Below are 25936 nucleotides of genomic sequence, written 5' to 3'. Positions count from 1 at the left end.
TTGTTTAAATTGGCAAAAACGAGGAACACACAAAATCAGTATGGGTTTCAAAAAACGAACCACAGGAGCAGCGTGTGCAATACGACTTAAAGGAACCATCCCGCGTCCCATCTCCCCAGTCCCCCAGCTAATAGCAGAGCTTGGAGAGCTGTCTGGCTTACGAGGAGACAATTACCACTTTCCTAAATTTAATCTTTGCCAATGACACGCCACACCTACGCGTGCTCTGAGGACGGCTCGGGCACAGCCTGGGTCTGCAGCTACACCAGGACAAAGTGCTGACAAGACGCTACCAAAGATGGCCAGCGGCACTGGGTTAATGTGGACCACAACCAGGTCAGGTCCAACCTGAAATGGGAGGCAGCCGCTCCAGCCAAGGCTAGAGTTGCGCTCATTTAAGGGACAGTATCTGTGCAGGTCGTACCGACAGGTAATCCTCACGGAAACAGAGATTTAGTTAAGCAGAAGTCCTTTGCCACCAGCATTCCTGAAAACCCACTAAGTACGAGCCATCATCGATACCGATCACAGTATGTTTAATATCAGCGTTCCTGGGGACTTTACTGAATGCTGGTATCCATAAGGAGGTGTATAATGAGCTGTCAGCTCCCTGAGAATTTCAGGGCTGCCTCTCCAACACCTTCAACGCTCCCTGTGAGTTTATTTCTGCTTGCACAAAGTACTACTTAAGGCATCTCCGCTGAGCCTCACTGATGCAATCTCATTTTGCAAGTCGCACAAATGCCCAGGAAAAGAAGAGGGCTCACGCCCTCAACCATGCTGTCCCTTTGCGGAGGGGAGAGGGTACCAGCACTGCTGTCTGCACAGTGCAGGTGAGCGGCCCTGTGGGAGAAGAGCCAGAAAAGCTTTCCTAATACCAAGATGTGACTTCAAACTTTTTCTGTATTGCAGATAATAAATCCTGTGGACCTTACAGACTTTGATGCTCAAAGGAAAATGACATTTTTCATGCAATTAACTTTTAGAAATAGAAAAGGAAGTAATCTATAGTCAGGCAGTCTAGACCTCTGGACTCAGCTTATTCTTTTCACATGTTTAAATTCAGTGAAGTGTTTCAATGTCCAGCACTTGGGGAAAGCGTAGAGACATTGTGGAACAGTGAAGGAGACTGGACCTGAAGTACCTGATATTTCTCTAGTCAGAGTCTGAGAGGAAAAGAAATTTCTGTGTTTAAACAAACCCTTCCATACAAGGAGCAGAACGGGAAAACTCAACCATGGTGAGTTGGCAATTTCCTTTCTTCAAGTAATAGGATCTATTACAATGGGTACGCTGACCTGTTTGCAACTTGAGGGCAGACCCGACCTGTCAGTAAGCCAGCACAGAGGAACACCTCACCTCCTGAAGCTGCTTCCACGCTAAATCAGTTTCCACAGCCAGAACAATTCAAAACAATCTTTTTTGCAAATTAGAGATACATCAGCTACTTGCAAAAACACAATTACTCCAGTGTAATGGAGTTAAGTGTGTAACTCCAATAATGGCAATGCACAGGGCAAATTCCACCTACAGACAATAAACCCAGTTCTGTTGATTTTTGTATCCAGTTTGTTTATCTTTGATTCCCAGGTCTCATTTGAAAACTTCCTTTCCTCAAAATAAGAAGCAACATTTTCCTGTATTTGGGCTAACATTTGCAGAAATATTATACTGGGATGTGCATAGTAGAGGGCTTTTGAGGAGGAACGCCTCCTGCTGTAGAAGACAGTCTTGCTTAAATGAAAGGTAGTTTCTGGAAATTAGATGAATACATCAAAAGGGGACGTTCAACTTCCCCCAAAGCCAGGTTTAGCATTTTCCTACAAGGTTTGGTGACAAAGGAAGACACAACAGGATTGCACGGATTCAGCTGCCTCCTGTCACCAACTGACAAGGTCTGCCCTCAGCAGGGCCAAAGCAGTCAGACCAGCACGCACTACGGTTCAGATGAGCCACAGTGTAATGTCTGTCCTGCAAGAAATGAATATTTGGTTGAGAGGGAGAGAACAGTGCACCCACACAAAACTATTCACTGTCCAGTTTCATTTAGACAACCGTGAGGAAGAGGTAATCACCTTTTAAAGGGACCTACCCTCTCTCTGCAACAAAACCTGTATTTGCCACCCATACTGACACTTGCCTTCAGCCTGGCGCATTGCTCACTTCCCCTTGTATTACGGTACCACCAAAGGCAGAGCTGCATCCCGCTTCTGGGCCTCCAGAGAGCTACCAGCAAGCAAAGAAAACACCAGCAGAAAAACCCTTCCCTATGGCTAGTTACCCATTTCCAGCTTCCACAGTTACTTGGGAATGCCCTTTCTTTCCAGAAGACCCCCTAAAGCTGCCTGTTGCAGCCAACGTATAGGTGGCAAGCTCAGCTAAGGTGGCTTACCAGCGCCACGTCACAACCTTGGGGAGATACGGACCTTGCTGAGTGGGCCTGAGGGGCATGCCATCGAAGCAGGTCGCACAGCATGCCCAGTACACCATGCTGCAGGAGGACTCGTGTGCTTCCAGCGACGCCGAGGTGCACCAAACTGCCATAAACAGGGAGTCTTGCCATGCCTGAAGGTCCCACTCATAGCCTATCACCTTAGGAGTGCAAAGCTTTGCCTTGAATTCCCTGTTCTTCAGGGATGAAAGGCACTTATTTCACAGAAAGCCTCTTCTCTTTACATCCAGAAGCATGACACTACGTGGCATCTAGCAGCATGCTGCTGGGAAACACCTTCTCTTCCAGCAACCGCAAAGATGCAAACCAGAAGCGAATCAGGACTCAGTGTGAGAAAGCCTACGTTTTATAGCATGGAGAAAACCCTAACTGCAGCGCAGAAAAGGCAAAGAGTCCTGGTAAGGACCTCAGGGAGGCTGCTACACCAATACCCTCTCTACAAACGCCCAGTTGCTGGCTGTGTTCAGGTGCGCTTGTGTCATTCCAAATGAGAGCAAAGCTACACTGCACATTTATGTTCCCAAAAACCTTTGGGCACTTTAAACTTTACATGCACCAAGTATGCTTATTTTAGAGCTGTGTTTTCAACTGGCCTTAAGAGTATTGTTTAAGGTTCCCAAATTAACTATGTGAACAGGTACCCAGTAGACATACAACTACTCAACACACCTTAAAAAACAGAAAGAACCAGACACAAGAATTCAGAGGGAATATGCTGATTTTTTACGGGCACAATTAGTTTCAATAATTTGCCACCCAGCTTTTCAAGCATACTCTTAATATGCTGCTCAAGGTACAGTGACTTAAGGACCGTCTGTCTTACCTAAGCCTTTAATTTGCATGTCTGTGCAGACAATTATACTTTCTAGTGCATACAGAGGAACATTGCCACAAAGAGATTAGTTATATTTACTCATAAAATGGTTTACTCATAAAATGCGCACAACAGCAAGACAGATTCCCACAAGAACACTCTTGACCAAATTCCGTCCCCACCAAAGGCAGTTCCTCGAGCTCTGCTGCGCCAAAGAGGGAGGGGAGCCAGCACGCCGGCCCAGAGCCTCTCAGAGGTATATTTGTGGGTGCAAACTCCACCCTGCAGCTGGGCCAACGATATGAAGCAGAACTAGATCCAGATATACAAAAGGAATTTGGAGGAGAAGACAAATGTTTCACAGTTCTTTTCACCTCTAAGGTGAACCCATCCATAGCTATGCCACCTACTCCAAAGGAAAAAAAAAATTCTTTAAATGTGCCTCATTACTTTTAATATGCCTTCACTTCCTTTATTGCATATACCACATTTGTAATTTCCACCAGGGAAACACAAACCATAGCTTAACAACCTTTTTCCAGAAGTGTTGAGAAACCAATGAATACATAGTGTTAACACATTTATTGAATATGAACTCAGGAAGGGCAGGGCAATTCCAAAAGCTGTTTCTCTGTCCTGTTTTAAAACATGTGTTTGCACTTACTGACATGGGAAGAACTCTTCCACATAGTTTGAAGAAATACAGGCTTAAACCATGCCAGTGTCAGAGCAACAGCCCTCATAACATGCAACCTCAGAGAGCCAGAAGGCACAACAAAATCTCCCAACTTTGCTTAATTATTGAAAGGTTTCAAGACAATAACAACTGGGCTACAATCTCCTCGAAGGACAGAAATAAAAAAAAAAAAACACACAAGATTTCTAGAACATCCTGTTTTTGGTGGGCTCAAGACCATCCTCTTCTTCCATACTCTCAGGCTGGCAGAAACCCTTAAGAGCAGGAAAAAAAGCTAGCACATAGCTTGAGATCACTGCCAGCAAACAGGGACCAACCTCATTAAAGGAATAGGAAGTAAAGAAGGAGAGAGGGGGAAAAAAATGCCAAGTGATCTGGAGATTGCAGTCTCAGATTCAAGAAGCACTGCTACACAGTGGTCCTAAGAATTAGAAAAGCAGGGATAGCAAAAACACCCTTGATACTGGGACATCATATGTCTTACCCACATACTACTCTACGTTCTCCTCTTGGTCCGTGCTGCTCTGCTACATTCCACCCACCAGGATAAACCCACATTTCTCAGCCTCCTCGTTCCGGTTTCTAGAGGCCTCCTCCTAAAGCTTAGGGCTTGGGAAGGCTGAGGGCAGAAGGAAAGCCCTCTTCACCCGAGCGCTCCTGCTGAGCAGAGTGATGGCGCCCAGGCCTGCCTCCACTACAGCCCACCACCCCTCAGTGGCTGCACAACCACCCTGCTACGGCCCCTTCACGCCCCCAGACATCCAACTCCTCTTTGCACCTCCCTTCGCTAGCTCCTGGCCCCCTCCAAAACCTCATTCCCTTTTCTCGACACTGCATCTCGTTCTTATGCTTCCCGTTCTAGGTCAGCTATAGCGGGCTGCTCCCATTCCTCCCACACTGCCTTCTCCTGGAGCAGCACCACGTCCTTTAATCCGAGCTCTTCACTCCTCCTTGCTGTTGCAATTCAACAGCCATCTTCCCCCAACGACTTTGACTTCTGCCCTAATCAAACCCTTAAACTTTGCTTATGTCTTTACCTCTGCGTAACCCTGACCCACCTCTTCCCCTCCCCATTTGCCTGGTCTTCACTCCACTGCCCTCCAATCTCTCCAGGGCTAAATTTCATCACATTCATCCTCTAGCCTCACTTGGCTTTTCAGACACATTGATTATTTCTCAGCTGGTCCATTCAGTACAGAAATACTAGCTTCCCACTCCAAAACAGCAAGTGTCAGCTGCAAAAATCTCAAGCAAGTTCTTTCAAGTTGTCTCCTGCATGCCACATTTAAAAAGTCCTTTCGGGAACCCTCAGAAAGGTATTTTGCTCATATATTCCTCCAAACTTGCCTTTCCACTGTTAAGGAACTTGAGGAAGGCTTGTGCTGAACGGTGTTGACTGCTTTCTCATTCCTGTCACCTCACTTCCCCTCCTCTTGTTATATTTGTACTGAGAGCTCTTTCACCTAAGGCCACCTCTCTTATTTGTTCATACAGCATGCAAATGGCTGGACATTAAGACATTTCAGCACGTTTAATGCCAATGAAATAACAGCATGAACCAGCTCTGCCTTAGTGGAATCTTATACTCTCAAACCCATCTCAAGAACCCAAAATGGTGTCACATTAATCAACGTACAGGGGAGCAGCTCCCAAAACTACATGAGCAATCAAAGGGCACACATATGCTAGACAGTTTCTTTGTGCAGAAAAGAGGAAAAGAGAGTTAATCTTAAACAGACAAACAATAGCTCATTGACTGGTTGACAGCAATTAGTAACTAGAGAACACTAGACATGTTTCCTGTAGGTGAGTATAAAGCATGCTGCTCACATCTTGGTTTTTAAAAAAAAAAAAAAAAAAGGGAAGAATAAGAACAGTTTACCTGTGATCTGCCCTAAAAAGGAAGGATAAGAGCAGTTTACCTGTGATCTGCCCTCAGCAAGAGGGCAGAAGACCGTTGGATCCCTCCAAGCCCAAACAGAAAGCAGCTCTACCTATTGCTGACCTGGCTCAGTTGCAAAGCTGCGGCTTTGTTTCCTACCTATGGGGCAGGAGACTCTCCCTTCAAGATGGCTCTGCCACAGGATCTTTGTGAGCCTCCCAGAACAGGGGTCCAGTTGCTCCCCACTCTCAGAAAGGCATCTCTCTCCTCAGTGTACATGACTACAAATCACAGGGGGTTTTGTACCTTTTTAAAGACCTCCAGAGGCAGAGGAGCCAGTTAAACGCACACAAAGTAAAAACAAACTTTCACGGCTGCAGACAGCAGACAATTTATTTCATTATTGTTGCAGCGGGAAGGCACAACTTGGAGAGCACAAGTGGGATTTTCAAGAGGAAGTGAGTTGCTGGTTGTTCCCCTCTTGCTTCTCCTAAAGCACTCCATTCCTACCCAGGACAAGCACAGGTCCAAAACCGAGTCTAAAGGACTGCATCTCAGCAGAAGACAACTGCTTTTCCTACGAATATAAGGGATCTGACCACTGTTTTCTACCCTGATTGGTATGATGTTAGGTGCCATCCCTTTCTGGAGAGGCAAGATAGAGGCTGTATCTTCATCTGAAAGCGAGTAGCAGCAGATAGACAAAAACACTGTATAATGGGTATGCTCATGATACATTCATTATTAGTGCATTTGCCAAAGGAAGGGTTGTAATGGGAGAACTCTCCAGCCAAACAGAAAGACTGGCTTAAAAACAAAGGACACCCTACTCTTGCATAGCAAGCGTTCAAGATCCACCACGTCTCCAGTTTTTCTCTGCAACGCTCTCTAGACCCCAGCATGTTTCCATGCCAAGGGCTCAGCCTTGGCCTTTGCAGCGCTGGCTGGGTTGTTAAACGACTTCTGCCTCCTCCTTCGTCACCTTGACGTGGCACAGGCACTGCCACCAGGTCCTGTCGCCCCCACTCCCGGGAGCGGCCTCCTGCTAAGTGCATCAGCAGGCAGGCTTTAGAGCTGGGACTAGCCCTCTCAGGTCCTACCACGCCATCCTCAGTGCCACAGACACGACAGGGCCCTAGCACACGAGCACAGACTTGCAGAATTAAGTCCTGGGTCTCTGCTGTTGCAGGCAGTTTCCAATAAAAGAGTTAATGCAATATTAAGGTCCCAAAAGGGCAGTTATTTTGGTAAGGGAGAGCGCCCTGATGATCTGCCAAATTCTAACTATAGGAACCACGGTCTGGACACCTGTGGGGCTCGTCTTTCACTATTTTCCTCTACACTGTCTGGAGCAGTGGAAAAGACCACCAAGACAGAGGATGGTGAGGGAAGGCCACTGCGAAGGAAAGTTTCCCCTCATCCCTCACGCTCCAGGACAAGACAACAGCATTCTTCTGGCACACAGCCCGCGCATCTTGTTGTGACAAACATTCCTGGTTATTAATACTTCCCAGCATGCGTCCTGCTGCCCCGACACATCTAGTTTCAGTAAGAGAAGCCTGCATCCGCACACCTATTCTGTGCCCTGGTAGCCTGCTCTACACACACACACATACAGCGTATCCGACCTCTGCATGCTACAACGCAACAGGCTGGATACGGGTTATCTGCTATCTGCAAGGAGATTCCCAGGCTGGGAGGAATTACGCTGGGCTCTTTTCGGCTCGCCCTACGCTCCCATTCTCTGTTAGGGGACGCGCGTGTTGCAGGCCAGCAGGGCTGGCACGCAGCAGCGGTTCCCTCCTTCCCACGTGAGGGTCAGGTAAACACACCTGCTAATTCAGTCTGCTCTTTGAATCTTCCAGATGACTTAATAAATCAAGGCATCAGGATGAATTCAGTAAAACTACTAGAGGTCCTGGCAAGTCTTCCTGCTGCCTCGCACTGGGTGAGCAGTGGCTGCTAAGTTGAGGGCTATCTGAATAAAACAAGGAAATCTAAACTAGGAACCGAGATTACAGGATTTTTTCCCAGTTTCACCAGAGTTTGGAAGGTATCTGGCCAACACTCCATCTGATTAGTCACCTTGCCTCTGCCACAGTCCAGTTATCAGAAGTACACCAGTGTTTGTCTCCCACCGTACACCCAGGAGTAACAGGGGGCTCAGGCTAGAAGGCCAAGGCCGCCGCGGGAGGCTTAGAAGACGCACGGCACAACTACTCTTCATACCTGTGGCTACTCTGCCCAACACAGACCTCAACCTAGCGTCAGAAAGCCCCTCTTCTGGGGAGCTGTGTCTCACTCCCACCTCTTCATACCCTTAAAATACTTAACAGCAACCACCTTTAACAACCCCTAAAGAAATTAATCCTCACTAATAAAAAGTCTGCCTAGCTAGGAAGCTAAATCCCAGGGCCATGGTAAGCGTGCTGTGTTAGAGGAGACCCCTCTCCCAGATGTCCACCTCGAGCTCTCCCTGCCCGATCCTCGCACGCACCTGACAGCTCTCCGCCAAGCTTTCCGCTCACGTTTCACAATTACAGCATCTCCGTGACCACTGGCCGGCTCCTTCTGCTTGTATTCGATTTCTTTCCGCCCCACTGTCCCAAAAGGGTTTCATTTTACACTTTCATATTTGTTTTATCTTAAACGTTAATGGAAAAGTCAAGGGGAGCGGGGAGGAGTGGGTCAGAAATGAGATTCTCAACATTTAATAGCTTCCCAGATGCTGGCTTGGGCTTGTACAAACCCTTTTGTCACTTGGCCGTTGTGTGCACCTAACCTCCTGCTAGCCTATCGTGGGGATTGATCATTTCATATTTGCCTCGGTGTACATCTTATTCACAGGCAACATGGGGAGATCAGCAGCGCAGGGACTTGCTAGCCTTCTCCAAATCCAGAGCGCACAGTGGAACGGGACAAGGCTTGGTTTAAGTGCAATAATAAAAGTGCTTGTTAAATGTAGCAGAAAGGAAACAGCTAGCTGTTTTATGGACTCACCACACCATTGTGGTTCAGCTCGGTCTGCTGCATGTCGGGCAGGGTCAGTACCGGCCAATTCAGTCTCCGCTCAGAGGAGCCTACAGGTTACCACCACGCTTAGGGACGCCTGGCACCCTTACTGTATTTATTGCTTACATTTTTGGCAATGCCCCATCATTTAGCAGTACCTCTACTCACGAGGAGTTTGGGAACTGCCCTCCCTGAATCACACTGTTCAATAAACTTATAAAATCATTTCTTCCCAAGACAGGTCTGGCACAACAATTACAACTTTGAGACTCAGGTGATGTCTTTAATTAAAAAAGAACAAAGAACATGCTATCTAGGAAGCAACAGAATTGCAGAAATACTGAAAAACTGTTATCTACTACTTTCTGCCTCTACTCCAATTCCTCAAAAGAGCTGAAAAATTTCTCTTTTGGCATTAACCTCATCTTCCCAAAACTATTTCTTTTCTAGCACAGACGAGAGCATGGAAAGCTTCAGTCTGAAAGAGGAAAATAGATGAAAGTGCAGGTCTAAAATCAGGACTGAACATTTATGCACTCTCAATGTCACCATTAATCCTATTAATGTTATTAATCCTGAGGAGAGGAAAAGGGGGGAATAACTGGGAGAGAAGAGGCAACGTAAAGGAGTTTTTAAACCACTTCCCCCCCTCTTTCTTTTTAAGTCCTGACTGCTGTGGCTACTTCTACGGCACGAGATGTGGTCACAGCCCCGTGGCTTTGTGGCTTCCCTCGCTGGCAGCCCAGGACAGCCACCACATCTGGGCACCCCTCACAGATCCTGTGGCTCTAATCCTCTAGGTAGGGAAGTGCGGATATGGCAGAGAATCTCACCCACTAATTTCTGAATGCAGCCCATAAACACACATTTGAGATCATGTATTTCAGAAAAACAGAAAATCTTCACCTTAAAAAGGCCTACCGATGGAGACTCCAACAACTAAAGTATTTTTTATTTTAAAAGTTTTATCTTTACTGTTGAAAATACATACCTTACTGCTACCTTGGGAGGGGGCAAGTGGTTTTAACTACAGTAGAATAGAAGAGACCCACAGGAGCATATAGAGCAGTACTGTGAGCAAATATTTAGACAGGCTATATGAAACTAAAAGCTTCAGTTTTCTCCCAGCATCTGCAAACTGAACATGAGCAAAGGGATCCAATGTTACAAAATTATATATTAGGAGCTGAAATTCCTTCTGGTCATCCATTTGGAGATGGATAATCAGAAGCTTGTTCTGTGCTCCTGATTAAGAGGAGATAATCCATCTCTGAAGCATATGGCTTGGGTGACTGTTGAGAGCAATTCTGGCCATCGTTCCAACAGCACACAGCATTCGAGCAACAGCTGATGCAAACACGCCAAAAGCCACAGGGCATTATAGCCCGCATCCAAAGGACATGCTGCCACTTCTACTGCCATTTTACAGTGGCAACTGTTGCAAAGGTCAAGCACATAACAGAGACTTGCTTTGGTTTGCCTCTTTTCTCAGACCTGAATGTCAAGGCTAACAGATTAGCAGCAAGAGAGCTGGTAACAAATACTTCCAAAGGCCTGGAGGACACGGTTTGCTTCTTGCGGTGAGAGCTGCTTTCTGTAGTGCCGTTCCCAAAGCACAAAAGGTATGTTACTCTGCAAGAAGAGCGTTTGTTCCACTTGCTGAGAGATCGGTTTTGTTAAGCAAATTTAGGTCTCTACAATCACTCATCTTGCCTACTCAGTCCATCTACACAGCTTGCAGCCTAGATGATTTCTTGTTAAACAGAGGGAGATGCATGGCTCATTTTCCGTCAGCTTTATTTTCATTTAAATGGATTTTGCAGCTAGTAATGAGGCAGCCTTAAAGGGCTCCAAATGTTAAAATCGGAGCAAGGGCCTGTGAAAGGGAAGAGCTCTGGAAGCAAACACATGTTTTTCAAATCTTATCCCTAGAAGTCAGGACAAATACGTGGGTCTCAATTGCCTCCTAGGCTGGGCAAATGACACCACTTTCAACTTTCAAGGCACTTTCAACCACATTCATGGTCCAAAAACTTTCTTTTTCCAGTTGCCTCAACTTATTTAGACTGGAATGTTTTGAGTGCACCAAGATGCAAAGTTACACCCAAGATCTAACCACCAGAAAGTATCAATCTGGGAGGACATCTCAAAGCAGTGCCTCAAGTTGGTCTCGCCTGGTCTCCATTCCACCCAAGATGAGCACTAATGACTTGGATGAAGGAATAAAAGGGACATTTGTAAAGTGTGCCAAGCACAGGCAAGGGTGGCACATACTAGGGGCAGAAAGCCGGAGGTTTGGGGGGGGGGGGGGAAGAGACGTGTAAAGAGTCATATTTGAAAAGGAGAAATCAAACATGCAAGGCAAAACAGAACACAACCAGCCAGACGACCAAGCATCAGGATTGCAGAACAGAAATAACACACCACAAACTGGCTACCAGTCAATAGCAGGCTCTTAAAAACAAACAAACAAAACTACCCCAGTAGTCTAGGGCACAGCACTCTGAGTTGGTTGCCAAAAATTTTGCAGAGTCTAGAGCAAAAAGGCTGACAAGCAGGAACAGGAGGGACCTCGGGAGGCAGCCTAGTCCAATCCAATAGTTCGTGGCAGGGCCTCTTCGCACCTCAATCCCTTCAGTGAGCACAGGAGGATTTATAAACCTCACAGAAGAGGCTCCTCAGCCCGCCGCAGCCACTAACAACAGCGCTCGTTGCCACAGAAGATTGAGCATCTTTAGAGGTGAGGAGACCAGAAGAAAACAGGCTGTCATGGTCAAAAGTCTTCCACCAGGTAAACGATGGAGGACAGTAATCAGTTAATCTCTGCTTCCACTCCAGGTAAGATTAATAAACTCCTAAACCAGCTTTGTCTGCAGCAACAAAGACTTAGTTCTGATATTAGGGAACGCTCCAAAACGGGGCTATTAGGCTTTGGGACAAGCTAAGGAGGTTGCTAATTCTCCTTCATTAGCTTCATAAAGGGCAGAGAAGCACCCTTCAGGGATAGGCTGGGCACAGCAAATCTAACTTCCAGGACCAGGCTCACACAATCCCTTTCCAGATTTGCCATTCATTCAAGGACTCACAAATGAAAGATCAGAAGAGCCGAAGTGCTGAGACCGACACAGGGCGCACTGAGAAGGGCTGTTGGATGGAACCACACAGCACAAATGAAATACCTGTTACAAGGCTCCCTATCAAAGGTTATCCCTGATAATCGCTTGTGCTTTGAGAGGCATCCAGCTTAGCTTAATATCTCCCTGCCATCATGCAGCCCTGCAGCCATCTCTCATGGTAATAATACGCAGATACACCTAACAACACGTCTGCACCACGTCAGGGATGGTAATAAGGTAAACTCTGCCCGCTCTTTGTTTTCGGTGCAACTTTTTGAAAAGTCCTATCGTTCATTTAAGGTGAAGCAGATGCTATTCCTCTGGTCTCTTTGAAAGGGCTTATCTATGGGCTGGATTTCATTAAGCGTCTTGCTTGGCATTTATTAAGCTTGCAAGTCTAGACACTTTGGTTCTCTCTCTATCACCCCTTTGGTGTACCAGCAGGTAGAGACAACAGAGGTTAAGAAGGAAATGTTTAGCTGGTAGACGTAGATGCTATCAATATGATTGCATAATTTCATTTTGACTCACTGTAATTTCATATTTAGGGACTTTTTCACTCACCCAAATGCTGATCTCTTTTGAAAGAAAGGGGACGCTCCCTGTTGCAGCAGCATACAGGAGCTGCCTGGGCGATTTAAGGTACAGGCGTTCGGGTTTTAGTAGAACACCATGTTGGATCAATGTCTGAACAAGGGAGAAAGAGAAGTCCAGAGGAACCGTGAAGTAATCATCTTCTACTACCACACAATGATGACGATGTACGAGCAGAACAAAAGTTTCAACTATCAGGGTCCATCTATCTCATCAGATATTTCTACACATAGCTGGGTGCCACCTCACCCCCCCAGCCCCCCGCCCCCCAGCCAACAATTGCAATGCAGACAAGAGCCTGACACCCTGCTCCTCCCTCCCTGTTACGGGGCTATCGGGGCATGCAGCGACTGCAGGACGCACAGGAGCAGGGACAGAAGTGACCAGGAGCAATCCGCAGCAACTGCAGCATGCAGGAGCACTTGAGGAGCCTCCAGAGCTCCGCGGGAACCACCTGGACTGAGAGCTAACCTGCAAAAACGAGAGATGGTGCTCGGACATCAGGACGTTGCTGCACCTGATGCCTGGGCATCGACCTGAGCTGTTTGCAAGAGGAATTTACCAATGCTCTTGTGAAAGAAAGGCACCTGGCTGCAAGGTGGACAACGACGGCACAGGTTAGCGTTATCTTCCTCTAGAGGGTGTTTCTTTCATCTGAGAGGCTAAGGTGGGAGTACAGCCCTTCCTTCACCTCCCACGGGCTGGGCCTGCCCTACAGGGACTGACCTGGCGGGACACTACTGTAGATTTCAGGAGATGCTGATCAGTCACTAGTTAGTGACACTCGAGTGAGGGGAACTCAGTTGAGACTTTGTTTATTTTGCTTCTGACCCTGCACCACACTTGAACCCTAGTCCTCCACACACAAGAGTTCAGTATTTATTTACTGCTCTACTTAGCCCTATAGGCTAAGTGAGATGTATACAAATCCAGTTAGCTCATAACACACTGGGAAAAATCAGCATTTTTGTGGATCAAGGCTGCAAGCTGTGCACGTTACAATTACACGCGCTGCAGGGATACACAAACAAAACCAACTGCAATCTACATTAATAGCAAAATGGATTTTCAAAAGATTAACCAGAAAGAAAAATCTGTCTCTTTAGGAAACAAACAGCCACAATCAGCAAATATTTCTCTCCCACTGGATTGCAAGACTAACTGCATTCTACTCTTCCCACCACAAGCCATGAGTCATGAACTTCCCCAGCAAAGAGGAAGGCAGAGTAAAACAACTGTGTACAAAGCAACAACACGGGAGTTATCTACATTTTATCTACAGGAGAGCAAGTTCAAGGTCTCTGCACTCACCATCAAACTTTTTGTATCGGGAACTAAACATTGTTTGTAAGTGATTGCTAAGCTCTACGACGGCGTTTCTGAAGTCGTGTTTACTCTGCTGACTGTATTTCTCTTCCATTTCTTGAGTACAGCATGTGTAGCCTTGCGAGCAGACTTTCAAGTGGTCACCTGAAAAGCAAAGAAATATCTCAAGTTAAAAGAATTCCTCTTTACAACAGCAGAGAGCTCAGTCTGCAGGGTGCAGGGATGCAAGGACCAGCTGCACTCCACTGCCCCAGCAGCACCATCTCAACCCACTGCAATTTTCTCTCACTGAGGGCACCGGATTAGCCTCTTGCATATCAAAACTGAATTCTGTAGAGGATCATTATAGTGCACCTAAAAATGCCGTAACTTGATCTATCTGCAACAACATTAAAAATGTCCTCCTATTTATTTGGTTAAGGGATTGAATAAATGGATAGTAATCTTGCACAGCATAATCTGAAGAACCAGCAAAGTGATCTGTATATATTACAGTGCCTTCCATGAAGTTTTTGGTAAGTACTTTAATTGCTTTCAATTTGTTCAGTTAACACGATACAACATCAATCACAATGGTCTTTCTTGCACAGATAAATTATTTTTCTTCATCCCGCCCCCCTTTCCAATTATCAAAAGAAAAGTATTCTTGTAAAAACATAGTTATCCCTAGTATTACAATTTTATGCAATTGCTCGTGTTAAGGCTTTACATTTCCCAGCGCCTTATTTTACTGTTTTCTGTCATTATCCTGGGTGAAACTGGACGTTTGTTTTGGAGAATTCAGACGGATTTTTTTTCCTTCACCCTGAAGGACAACTCTTTCGTAGAAGTCATACGGCTAAAGTTTGCTTATCAGAAGATTCAAAGTGCTTCAGTATGTACCTTAACTTCGTTTTAAAATTTAAGAGATTCTTGTGTTTGTTGAGAAGCAATTCAATCATAAAGTGCAATCAGTTATCTGCCTGGCAATACAGCTTGTAAAGCATGGCACAACCCTTCACTGGCTCATGTGCTTTCGGAGGAAAACCAGCCAGCAGCATTTTAAAATTACAGGCACAGAATATTTTTAATAGCTAAAACATTATTGTTTCTAGCAGGGAAGCCGTTTAAGAGGTCTGCTGAACTTCAGGGACAAACACAGCCAGATGTTTTCCCAGGTGACCAGCAAGTTCAGTGCTTTGAACATCAGCTGCTGCCCAAACTCTGTTCTCAATTACGCTCTAGGCAAGTTGCTCCAGATTTTCCAGAGAATCTGGGCACAGAATCTGGCCCTAGATAATTAGCTTTTAAACATCCTGTTGCTGCGCAGGATGAAGTTGTCTTCTTTTAGCGCCTTCAGTGAAATGCTCCTCTCGGGTTTTGCGGGCGTAGCGATCTTCAGCTGCTTTATCTGACACATCACATACTGCAGCGACATCAGATGCAGATGGGCTGATGCTAAAGTGGTCCAAACTTAGGTAAGTTGTGCAAATCTTTGTCAACACTGAAGACACGATCAAAACAACCAGTTATGATGGGAAACTCAAACTTCCACGTCAGATGGTATTTTAAATGACACAGCCTACATGTAAGCTGCCGCCACGTTCTCTCCCATTTCACAAATCCCATTGCCAAACCTTAATCTTCAGCTGGAGGAAACAGATGGAGAAGAAAAGGCTCCTTCCTACCTGCTCACACCCTGGAAGTCAGCCATGACCTCCAAATACCACAAAGGTTCATAAAGACTCGCAGCGAGAGCTGCAGAGGACTGAGCAGCCCACTACGCAGAAAATAGCTCTTTCAGCAAGAGCATGATTCACAGCCTGTCCTGAAGAGGATATCTTACCTGCTAAAGCATCAGAAGTGTTTAGAGAAACAAAAGCAAAGTCTGCACTGTGCAAAACGAAACCCGCTCGTGACTAACACGAGCGGCTCCCCGCTCTGTCTGCCTTGTGCAAGTATCCGAATCCCCCGACTGTAATCTGCCCCAACTATCCAACCCGCATGTGACTTTGCATGACTTTCTAGCCTAAACATGTTAGTATCTCTCTTTCAGATGCTTAAGGGCCTCTTAAAAATATATGCATATAAAAAATATATAAATATATATATCAACCCTGAGAAACTCTTCTCCTAAATCAATCTTCCTTTTGTGCTACAGGGTTTATTTGTTTTCTTTGGCATTATAGAGAGACCTTGACCAACAGATAATTTTGCCACAACTAATTTATTGCACAAGACCACCTGCCACTCTTGAATTATGGAAAGCTCAGAGTCTGTTACAGGAAGCAACACTGCTCCAAGACAGCTTTCTGAAAATGAAGAAAGCCTCACTTTCTCTTTAGTTACTTTTCTCCTGAGGGACGAGGCGGTCACAATGCTGAGCTAGGCCAGAACTCAGGCTCGTGGCCAAGCAGCCTGCCTGCTCTTCCTTCCCCGCCACGCTACAGCCCCGACGCACAGGTGCACCAGCGTTTAGTTTGATCACTCACTGAAAGCTGGGAAAGAGGCACAAACATCATTTTTGGATCCTGCTCCACCAAATCCACCTCCACGACTTACAAGCACAGTTTGTAAGTATGCCATATCATCACCCAAAGCACTGCACAACCCACCACGATTTCTAAGCAGGGCTAGGCGGGCTGAGCTAAGCGTACAAACATCAGCTCGAGCAAATCCCGCACCGCTCCGTCCAACTCCAGCTAACAATCCAAGGACCGCACAGAAAACAATTTGGAGGCCACACAGTCACAGTACTACAGAGCAATATAGATGCAACACTGAGCAGCAGGCCTGGCATTCCTAAATAAACCTACCTTACTAGCAAGCAAAGAGCAAATAATGCTAGCGTTTAACAGAGTTCCCAGGAGAAGCAGCTTTATTTCACTTTGAATCTCTTTGCTGTGATGCTAATGCAGGACTAAGGCTCTTTGGCATGATGGAAAACAAATAAATAGCAGCAAAGTGATAATTACAGCTAGAGCAACAGCTAGTTTTGAGGTGTCAAAATCATTTAATTTCAAAACACTTGAACTAGTTCTAAATTTTTTTGGGGGGGGGGGATATGTTGGAAATATTTTATTTGAAACACACTTCATGATTTCAGTAACCGTTTTCATTATATGTTCCTTGCTTCGGTGTTTACAATTTATATACCTCTAATTCTTTTGTGTTGGAGGGGTAGACGTCTACCCTACTCAGCAAATTCAGACCTGCTGATAATGAGATTTCTTTTCCATGTCATATTTTGCAAACACTTCTGAAGCAGTCCACAGACACCTTAAGATCCCTAAAACAGTAGTTTCTAACAAGTGCTCAAATCTCTTTATTGATAAAAGAATATTAGTATTGGGTCAGGAGCTAATGTTAAAAAGCAAAAATGTTTTCCTTTGATCCCTTTTGTCCCAGACTTGCAGGGTGCTTCACCGGTATGCACGTGCAAAGCTACGCAAGGCAAACCCTATTGATAGGATCTGCACAAGCTTGATTTATTATTTGGTTGATCATTAAGAAATTGTGCTCCAAAGCGCAACTCAGACATTCAAAAATGAATGACCAAGCAATCTAATTATGGAAGATATTTCTCAGTCATGTCAGCACTATGTGGTCTTGGCCGCTGATCAAGAATTAGCTCTGCCTAGAGCCTACGAGCTCCTGCTACTGAGTTAATACAGAGGAGGCACTCTATTATCCACTGTTAAAGAATAGACACTTTAGGACTATGGGCTGTTTTTTTGTGCCATTTTCTGCCGCCACAGTGGAAGTACCAACAGAGAGTCCTTAAAGACACCAGGGCCCCTTTTGTCCCGCTGGGAAGGTTGTCCTCAGCACCTCCACATCTCTGAGAATACCTCCCTGGCTGAATGAAGCAACAGGTACTGGCACAACTGGCAAGGAATCTCATTTCTAGCTTTTATTTCAAATTAGCTGGCAGAGCTCACAGGTTTCCTTATTTGTTCAGCATCCATTCACAATACTCAGTCCCACCCATGAACAACATCACGGTGTGGCATCGCTTGCCTGATTTACAAATTTATCACACACCGCAGCGGTGAATAGCTACGGTTTTGTTAATTAGGCAAGTCTCCACGGATAGACACCGAAGGACAAGCGTTGCCAGACAAAAGGTTCAAAATACAGCAGTACTAAAAGTGTGGCACAGAGCAATGAAAATGATGAAATGTGGAAAGCAACTGTTGCCAATGGTCCACATGAGCATGGACTAGTTATTCACACAGAAAAAAACTAAGCTAGAGATAAAACCAAAGATAGCAGTCTTAGTCTTTTCCTACTGGCAGTGAATTCTTGCAAGAAAAAGAAGATGATAGTACCAGTATTTAGGTCCACTTACACAGATATCTAATGTCTATGCGCATTATATAAATAACACTCACTGTGCATGCTCGCTGCCAAGGACACATTCGGCAATAATTATTTCCCAAGTTAAAACTCATCAAACAATGCCCATACAAGGCAATACTTCATCTACTGTTGAGTGTTAAAGACTCTGCAGCTTTCGTAATTTATCACCATATGAGCACAGCAAAATACAATTCTGCCATAGCTTCCTTTCAAGTTATGCTTTTTATTGAATTGTTTGGCAGGATTTGCAATCATCACTTCGGGAACTGCACGGCAAAAAGAACTTAGGTAGCAGAGAACTACTTGAAGTATCTACTGCATATGCACACCATAGCAGCAACTTGTCATGGACTTGCAGCAGATCTTTCCCACGTGCTGTCACAGCAATACCTTCTCTCTGTTTTAAATACATACCTTTAAATACATAGAAAGAATGATGGAACAAAACTACAGAGGAAACTTGCTCCTTGGCTAGTTAACAGTACATGTCTTTGAAACAGAGGTGCGGGTTTAACATCGTGTACCGTTGCATTTCTGTGTTTACCATTTGTACATTTAGTGAAACGTGCTCAAAAAGGCAACCTTGCAAACTTATGATTTAAACCATTACAGAAATCCCACATTTAGCAGACTGCAGGCACACACAGTTTCTTCCAAATCAAGTACCTGTTTTGCAATGTGTTGGAAAACATGTTTCATCGAATGAGTAAGTGCGCAGTGCAAATTCAGGGGCTTCATTATCTTAAAAAGCAGTTCCCTTCACCAAACAACTTTCAAGACCTTTTCAAAATGTTGTTTCTGGACGTCCAGTCTCGCATGCCATCCCAGCCTGCTTCTTATTGACTTGACCAACCTCAATACTTTAGGCGTATCAGGCTGCAAGACTAGCTAAGCTTTCAGGAAGAAGTTAATTGGGGGCTAGGTGGGTTGCTATTTCTTTAAAACACTATTGTACACAGCCTAGTCCTTCACCGCAACTCAGTGAACCGCCTAAAAGCACTTTACACTCTGAGATGTTACTGTTGGACATTTTTCCAATGTGAAAAAGCAGACTGTAGCAAGTACGGCTTTTCAAGCACTTGGAGGCAAATATTATTCCAGGACTGGCATGCAGCACCATCACTTCAGACTCACACGCTCCCTCTTTCCTCTAACCCACATCAGCTTGTGTCATCTTTTTTAAAGAGTTTTATGACTTCCTCCAAATCAATGACAAAAGGAATCCCGGACTGTAATGCCGGACTCTAATCCGATTTCACACTAGACTTACGTTCTAATTATCACAGAATATTAGGCTTCCACCCATCATATATAATTGACATGCTACTGAAGCTTTACTAAACCCCCAACAAAGATGACAAGAAACACTAGCGTCACCCCCGAGCACAACTCCGTGGCTCCTGCCCCACCTCAGCAAGGGACTAGGAGCATAAAGAAAAGCGTGCGCTTGTGATTGACTCTGGAAAAGTCATTGAGAGAGACAGCTATCGAACTGTCCACCCTAATGGCACCCAAAATACCACAGAGTTGCCAGTCGTCTTTGCTACAAAACGAGCCGAGGAGGCTCAGCTCCTCAAGAAGTGGCCTTGGAGCTCCTAGTCCATTTGTTTGCTCTTAGCCCCTAACAGGCTTTCAGCATGGGCTCACCTAGCCCCAGCTGCACAACACACGACCACAATGGTCCTGCCCTGAAAGGCAAGGATGGGTCCTTCTCATTACTGCTTATGTTGCTTTTTGGGATATTCCCTAACGAAAAGCACTACAGAAATGCAGATTGTATCTTGGTATACCTACATTTTACAGGTGAAATGAGACTAAGTTGCAAACACCAAAAGGAGGGAAAAAACCCTCCTCTCAGGTACACAGTATGCCCATAGTGACTCTACTGCCTTCTCCAAGCTCCTCTCACATATTCACCCAGCTTGAAAGCACACCCTTTGCCTGGAATAAGCAAGAAATTCAGATTATTAATTGACGGCTCTTATTCGAGTTTTCCTTTTTTTGCTGATTGGTCACTCTTCACTGCTTGCTTTCAAGTGGTGCTGCTGTAGGACGTGCGTTTGTTTAACTAGGGAGAACACTCCTACCGAGAAGGTGGCGTGCCAGGAAGGAGGAGATGTAGAACAGCACCTAGACCCCGCTAGCGGAGACGATGCATCCACAAGGGATGGCAGAATTAGGAGGTCCTGCGCTCGCGTCCTCCAAACACCATGGTCCCACCGTGCCCTCTCGCGCTGCACAGACTACAAGAAAGAGCGAATCAAAACAGGCTGGGACATTAACAGCCACATCCCTCTCGGTGGCCCTCAGCACAGAATGCTGCAGTCTCCAGCCTGAATCACAATTTCTAATGCAGTCTGCCTATTTCCACGCACAAGTACTTCTTCCTCGCACGGCTTCCTCCCTCCATCTTGCACAAGCAGACACAAAACAACATCCTGCGTTTCCGAGACGAGTCGTTTTCCATCCTACAGGCCACGGTCACGCAATCGGACACAACTTTCCTTTCTTTTTATCCATTTCCCCAAAACGCTTGCCATTCTCATCGGGATTCGAAGCCGGGCGCACGGCGTCGAGCCCGCTCACAGCGGCAGAGGACACGGCCCCAACGTAACCATCGCGGGCGCTTGTCCGTACCTTGCCAACTTCCCACCTGCACCCTACTTTCCTCCTGCCCCAGAGGGCTTAACCCAGAACACATCCCCACGCGCCAGCGGGCTCCAAGTCCTTACCGACAGGGCTATGAAACTCCTGCCATTTGGCAGCGTATGCCAGTGCGCAGTGTATTTCACATCCCACTCAATTAGCAACCATTTTATATAAACGGTTTATTTCCCTTATTAATATTAAAACCACTTGTTTCCCCTGTGCTTCCACTTAGGTTATTAATCAATGCGCGTTTCAGTTTTTTGCTGATTACTCTAATGGCACAGAAAAATTCCCCAGACTCGCCAGAGAAAGTTTATAATATTGAAATGATTTTTTGCAAACCTGTCAAGCAGTCAAAATACACTCTTTGATACCCAAACCAAAGCCCTTTCACCTACGCTTAACAACAGTGAACTATTTTCAGTCAAGCTTTACTGCATCTGTTAACTCAGCTGCTAATCCATCTTGCAGGCCTGGGAAACTACAGAGCGTACAATACCTCAATGACATACCTCCCTTCAACACAACAAATAATCCTAATTATTTCCATAGCGGGTACCTACAGTTACTTAAAATATCGTACACAACCAAAGTCTGTCTGGCTTTTATTTTTCCATCTTACTTTGTTGACAGCTTTGGGTTCATAAATTTACTGCCAAGAGGGCCAGGGACCGAACAGAAAGGAGAGATTTATGTCCATGTGTGTACATTAAGTCAAACGCACATTAGAAGTCTTAATTTTTTTCTGGAAAGAGCAACTTAGGACACAAAGAGGGCCTTGCCTTCCACTCATTCAAGCCCAAATTATGATCACAAAGCTTGTCTTCTAGCCTGACACCGACCCAACAAGAGAGACATCCGTGAATGACCAAGTCTGGGCAAATGCTACCACTGAGGTCTACGTGCGTGGTTTCAGAACAGCCCTCAAGGTGGGGGCAGACTGCTGAACCCCATTACAGGTTCCCAGCTCACCTCTCCAATCCAAAACAACAGACAAAAGCCGGTTGCAGCTTTACCCTCAGAGAAGCATCACTAGTTAATCAAGGCACCTTCCCGCCTCGCTCTACCCCAACCCCACTGCGCAGCCTCAGCTGCCAGCTGCATGCCAGAGAAGGACCTAATCTGAAAGCGGGAAAGAAAACCTGCAATTCAGGCGCACTTCAGCGCTTGGAGCAAGAGAGAGGTTCCGGTACAACATGCAAAGCAAGGTACTAGGCACCACGGGAAGCGACCGAGAACCACTCCAACCAGCGGGGCCACACTCCCACTATTAAGCCCTGGGGCCTGTGGGAATTCCCAAGAAAATTACTTTCTGCATAGGAAAATCCTCCTTTGTGCTCCTCGGGGGTGGTAACCATCATCTCTCCCTCCCTGGGTTACCAGACCACCTGCACGTGCCACAGTCACAACCAGGTCGTTGAAAGCCGACCTTCAAGCGGAGCTCCACGTGCCTTTCCCTCTAGCCGTCTCGGCTTTCCAGGGAAAGAGCAATTCATTGTAAAGAAAGAGATACTAAACCGAGGGCTCTGTTGGAAACTGCATATCCTGCCTCTCCCAACACTGTGGGATAAAAAGTGACCCCAAAATGCCCTTACCACTAAAGACCCAGGACAGAAGCTTGTGCCCTACTAAAAACCACGTGAAAACCTCCCCCGCCTTCCCAGCAGCAGGATTTCACCCCCAAGCCAGGAAAAGCTCTTGGATAGCTCCCATCCCTTGAGGGGCTGTCCCCCAACCAGGCTGCCCGTAACGGGAACCTGCCTCAGCCGAGCGGCAAAAGCGGGCGCTGAAAACCACCCCACGGCTACGGACAGGACACAGCCCCCTCTGCTAGCGTCCTCCACATCAACCTGCTGTGCGAGCAACCGGCAAACGCGGGAAAAAGCTATTCAACGCGAGCTCTTAAAAGCACCCTTTTAAGCGGGGCTAGCTCAGATTAAAAAAAAAAAAGAAAAAATAAGATTGCCAGAATCCTACACGTTTTTAGCCCAAGCGCTTGGCCTGAGGAGAGCAGGTGGTAGTACCACGTTGGCTTTTGTAGCCCTCTCTGCCAGTCATGGTCAAAACATGTTAGCGTCCATCTGCCGGGGACAATAGTCCTGAACGGCTCCTTGATCCCACGCTGATCCCAACCAAAGAGCCAGCACGGCGGGAACATCAGCCAAAGCCCCGTCCGCCCGAGATGGTGGGCGCTGCCACCTCTCCACCATCGCTCTACCCTGCTCCAACATGGAGGCCAGGAGGAGAAAGAGATCTTGCGTTACCTCCAGCAGGATTTTCAGAGCTCCTTCGCAGCTAAGACCTGTTTACATGAGGAGAAATACCACCCATGTTTCATTGCCGCAGTACAACCAACAGTTTCCTCTCCAACTGGGCAGCCCAAATAGTGCAAGGTTTTTACACCCTGGAAAAATGTACTATGATAGAGCGCTCTCTCATTTCAACAAACAGGATATTGGCTCAATTAGTGGCATACCAAACATAAACCAGACAGATGAAGATAATGCATTTGTGTAAACATCAAAAGAGAAAGAAACCGCACAAAGACCTGAACATACAAATAAGACAAGGGAAAAAAAAAAACTGCATAATTAAACGTATTATTTGTGCAAGCTCAGATATTAAAATAGCTCTGGTTAACGAGAGGATTCTCCCTGGCTCTAGCTAAGTCAGGAACCGCCAATGAAAACCAAGTGTTTTTTTTTTTAATTTATTAAGAAACAAAATCAAAAAAAACCTTTACGATGCACTGAGTGAGAACTTAGGAACAAGGAACTTAGTTCTCTTCCTCCCCACTGAACTCTTGAGGCAGGAAATAGCTCTGCACACCTGCCCCAAGTCAGCTGCGTTACAGAACAGATAATCTATGCTGAAAGTTATCTTTAGGGTTTTTTTTTTTCCCACCACTTCTCTTGCGAGCAGAAGGGCTACACAGAGTGCTCGAGACCCCCATCTCCAGGCCGGCTGAGAGAGGCAGAGGGCCCCACGCTGTCCTCCAGCAGCCACCAAAACAGTCTGAAAGCCAAATACTTTGAGTCAATAATTCTGAGAACATGGAGAGACAAAAATAAAATTGTCAAGATGAAAATCCATTAAAAAGTACTTACAGTCAGTGATTGTACTCCACAACGCAAAGGAAACTGCGTTTCTCCAGGAGATTTTATAAATGTAACCCAAAAAAACACTGGGTATAATCTCATGTAATTAAAGAAAAAAAAAATCTACTGAGAACAGCAAATACGCAGAATTATAAAGCCTCAGGCAGAAGGAATAGTAACGAGAGGAGATCTGGCTGAGAGACAGTTACTTTCTTTGTGGGGCTTCTCATTTTTTCCTCAAATTCCCCATTAAAAAAGCAAACAAAGCCAAAAAACAGATTTGTTTTTTCCATAAAGCTGTGGGATATTTGCCAAAAAACAGCTTTAACCAAAATGGATTTTGCTGCAAACACTGTCATTTGAACTAGAGCATTTTTCATTCTTAACAATATTTGCCTGCTACCCTTCAGCCACTTTACTTCTGTGCTTCCCCAGAACCACCTACATGCTCCTCCTGGGACATTCGCCTAATCAGAAAGGCACCACACACGGTCAGGCGAGAAAAACAGGAATACACCACTGGCAATAGCTTTTTCTGTCTTTTTTTTTTCTTTTTTAAACATAGCTAGTGCCAGTGTCAAAGCATAAAAACAGGTTTCAGAACCGCACAGTAGTTTCTTGTGAAATGTTCGCTACTTCACCCATCTGCGCCAGAGGACTGGTCATCCACTGGCAAGTCACAGATTTGGCAAGAGAAGACCCTTGATAGCTTCGGCAATGCTTCATGGTGACGCAGCCTTATGGACTTCACGCAGAGGGCTGCCTGGTGATCGCGCTTCATTAAAAGAAAAAAAACACACACACAGTCCTCCTCTACCTAGTGATCATGGCTTTATGGAGGCACTCTTTCTGATACAGATCCCCCTAGTTAAGAGCTACATAGCCATATAAATTCGATGTCCATGTGACGACCCTCCAAATATGCTCTTCTGACTACCTTTGGGACGTGGCCAGCTACATACAGGCCTGACAACAGTGAAGTTTTTCCATTTGTAAAAGCAAAGCAGGCACATGCCATCTCATGAAATGGAGCTAACATTTCCATGTGTTAAAATGCACCAGAAAGAATAAAAATAATGATAGCATTTAAATTGGCAGCTATGACCTAAGCAAAAATAAAAAAACCCCAAAACCTGAAGATGTTTTTAATTCCTTAAATAAGAAACAAAGCTCATGAAATTCAGCCACAATTTCCTGTTTTCAACTCAAAATAAAATTAAAGAAATTGCAGATTGCAAACAACTATACTGAAGGATAAGGTACAAATATGCAAATATCTAGAAAGTAGCAGGGTGACATTTTTCATCCATAGCGACGTACTCCTTCCTCCTGCCTTCGGCAGAGGGCCATCTCCACCAACAAGGACAAGGACAGCCTTGCTGCAAGCCTGGCTCCGCCGGCAGCATTAACTGCAACCAGCCTGGGAGGACAGGGCTGTCTTTCCATGCCAGGAGACGCAGGGAGAAGATCCGGTTTTGCTCCCTCTGCTTTGCAAACAAAACCCATGCAACCCCCTTGCTCCACGCACCTTCCTTTGCAACGTCAGAACCTGTTCCCCAACCTGCAAAGGCAGCACAGCCAGGGGTTTCCGCCGGGCAGCCGGCCCGGGCGGACTTTGGACAGGTGCGCCTTTTCACTATCTGCTTCCTCCTCCCAGCATGCCCTCCTCGCTCAGCGCTCGGGGGGCACCTGCACCGCAGCCCCCGATTCAGCCCTTTCCTTTTTAGGGGAGAAGGAAAAAGCAAGCAAAACTCTGCACCGAGGGGAAATAGTCCACTTCCTCAATCTGCAAGAGCATCACTTGCTTGCTCGCTTGGGGATGTTCTGGGGCAGGAGTCGCGACTTCTCCTAATTGAAAGCAGGAACAAAAAGACGCAAAAGTTTTAAGGCTTCAAGTGTAGCAAAGTCCAGCTACAGTCTAACAGTCGACTCATGCCAGGAAATCACGCACCCTC

The 25936-nt window shown here is 45.8% G+C and overlaps 1 protein-coding gene across 3 annotated transcripts in view; it reads right to left on the bottom strand.

Moving 5' to 3' along the window:
* Positions 1-25936, bottom strand: part of GPC4 (glypican 4) — a 79346-nt gene that overhangs the window by 29627 nt on the left and 23783 nt on the right. For all 3 annotated transcript variants that reach the window (XM_068957042.1, XM_009684893.2, XM_068957043.1), the window contains exon 2: positions 13879-14037. In XM_068957042.1, coding sequence (XP_068813143.1) covers positions 13879-14037 — 159 coding nt within the window. The remainder of the gene's footprint in view (positions 1-13878; positions 14038-25936) is intronic.

This window comes from Struthio camelus, chromosome 11 (genome assembly GCF_040807025.1).
Source record: "Struthio camelus isolate bStrCam1 chromosome 11, bStrCam1.hap1, whole genome shotgun sequence".
NCBI lineage: Eukaryota > Metazoa > Chordata > Aves > Struthioniformes > Struthionidae > Struthio > Struthio camelus.
The sequence above is the reverse complement of the archived record's forward strand: the minus strand, read 5'-3'. Positions and strand labels throughout refer to the sequence as shown.